The 2,222-nt window shown below is 53.8% G+C and overlaps 1 protein-coding gene across 1 annotated transcript in view; it reads left to right on the forward strand.

Annotated features, from left to right (window-relative positions):
• DYSF (dysferlin) overlaps positions 1-2,222 on the forward strand; it is a 200,418-nt gene that overhangs the window by 20,541 nt on the left and 177,655 nt on the right. The window contains exons 2-3 of the mRNA XM_006096805.3: positions 790-845; positions 1,727-1,818. Coding sequence (XP_006096867.1) covers positions 790-845; positions 1,727-1,818 — 148 coding nt within the window. The remainder of the gene's footprint in view (positions 1-789; positions 846-1,726; positions 1,819-2,222) is intronic.

The following is a 2,222-nucleotide window of genomic DNA, read 5'->3' on the forward strand; positions in this document are numbered from 1 at the left end:
TAGCAGATTAAGGTCCAGGACTCAGCTTAAAATTTTTGCCCAGCTCAGATTGTGGAGAAAATTGACCTTTAAGCTATAAAACTTACTTTTCACTGATGAAAAGGAAATATGACCTGGAAAGAAGCCGCAGAAGTGAAAGTAAAAATCAGTATCATTATTTATTTATTTATTTATTTATTTTTTTAGTGAAAATGAGCATATCCTAAATTAATAGTTTAAATTATTTAAACTTAGAGGACTAATTAGTCTGCTCGGGCTGCCATAGCAAAATACCACAGATTGTGTGGCTTTAACAAGAGGAACTAATTTCTTACAGTTCCAGGGGCTGGGGAGTTCAAGATCAAGGTGCTGGCCTATTTGGTTTCTGAGGAGAGCTCTCCTCCTGGCTTGCATAAGCTTCCTTCCTACTGGGGACTCACATGACACAGAGAAAGCGAAAAATGGAATCTTTTCAATGAAGATCATTCATTCTTAGAGTCAGAAAATGTGCAATTGAAAAATTTCATTTAGAAAATCTGGAATAACAATTACAAATCATTAAGAAAAGTCAGCCTGGGTATTTTCCTTTAAAAACAGCCTTCTGATGGGCTGCTGCTCCTCCATCTGGAACTGGGAGAGGAGTCGGTGACTGGCGCTGGGCATCCATGTGGACTGGTGGGGTCCTCAGGGCAGCCGCTGGTTTGTAAGGTTTCCTTTGGCAGGTGAGCTGCAGTGCGTGTCTGAGAAGCTGCCCCTCTGGGAGGTGCAGGGGTGGGACAGTCTCTCACTCCCTCTTTGTGTCTCTCATAGGGGTGAAGAAGAGAACCAAAGTCATCAAGAACAACGTGAACCCGGTGTGGAATGAGGTATGCGCGTTTCTTCACCTCCCTCTCCTCTCTCTGCCGCCACTGCCTGTGTAGGGACAAGTCAGGGGCTGGTGCCGGAGGGGCTGGTGGTCCCATGTGCCAACTAAGTCCTCCTGGCGCTTGGAAGCTGGGAGGACGCTGGTGGCCTGGCATGCCAGGCAAACAGAGGTGGGGGTGGCCTGGGGAGGAGTAAGTGTCTATCTCTGTTCCCTCCAGCTCTGTCCGCCAGGTAGAGGGTGGTTAGGGGCTCCCTTGCCTGTCTTGTCTCCCTTACACAGGCCATTCTCCCTGCCCAAAGCCCACCTCTTTCCCACCGAGCTCCCAGATGCACCAGGTCCTCCTCTGGCTCCTGCTGGCCCCTTGCCCTTAACCAGCTCCCTTCACAGGCCTCCCTGGTGGTCCTTGGAGAGCCCTGGATGCCTTCAGTGGATGGGGCTGGGATGGGCAGGGGAGCCTCTGCTCTGAGGAAGGTCCGTGGCCTCTGGCTGGGCCTCCCCAATGTGGCACTAACTCCCGCTGCCCAGCAGGGAGGGGCCTGGCTTCTGATGAGCACATTGGTCTTGGCCCCTGAGGACGCGGCAGGCTCCCCGGGCATTTTCCCCAGCGGTGCTTCTAGGCCTGGTGATTGGTGGAATTGAATTGGGGAGGGGGTTAGGGGAGTCTGGCCTCCTCTCTTCTGTTGCCGTCAGCTCTCACTGTCACCCTGAATCTTTGGGACCCTGCCATTCATGTATTCATTCATTCACTCATTTACCCACCCATCCACCAGCATCATTTATGGATGCCTGCTCAGTGCCCTTGGATGACCAGGGTGAACGAGACAGTCTCTTCTCCTCGGGGGCCATGGGTTAAGGGTGATGTCTTTTCTCCTTTTCTTCCAGGGCTTTGAGTGGGACCTCAAGGGCATCCCCCTGGACCAGAGCTCCGAGCTGCATGTGGTGGTCAAAGACCATGAGACGATGGGGAGGAACAGGTGAGGCGGGCAAGGGGGTCTCTGTGGCCTGCAGGTCCGGGTAGGCTCATGGTGGACATATATCCCACAGTCTGGGCCCGGAGAGCTGGTGTTTCAACTCAGCATTTGCTGAACACCTGCCTCTCCTGGCTGCCTGGCTGCAGCCTCAAAAACTCAGCCCTGGGTAAGTCCGAGCTGCCCAGGCTGCAGGGAAGGTGATGGGCTGGAATCAGGTGTGCATGTGTTTGCACAGACAGCCTGTGGCCAGGGGAGTAGGGAGGAGAAGGCACCCTGTGTCCTGCTCCAGCCCAGGGACACCTGGGCGTGGTTCTCTCTCCTTGCCCTGCCCAGACTGAGAGGGCAGCGGCACACTGCGGGAGGCAGGCAGGCCGCCAGCAGGGAGCTCTCGAGGAGGCTTCATGGAA

The sequence above is a fragment of the Myotis lucifugus genome, unplaced genomic scaffold (genome assembly GCF_000147115.1).
Source record: "Myotis lucifugus unplaced genomic scaffold, Myoluc2.0 scaffold_186, whole genome shotgun sequence".
NCBI classification, from domain to species: Eukaryota; Metazoa; Chordata; class Mammalia; order Chiroptera; family Vespertilionidae; genus Myotis; species Myotis lucifugus.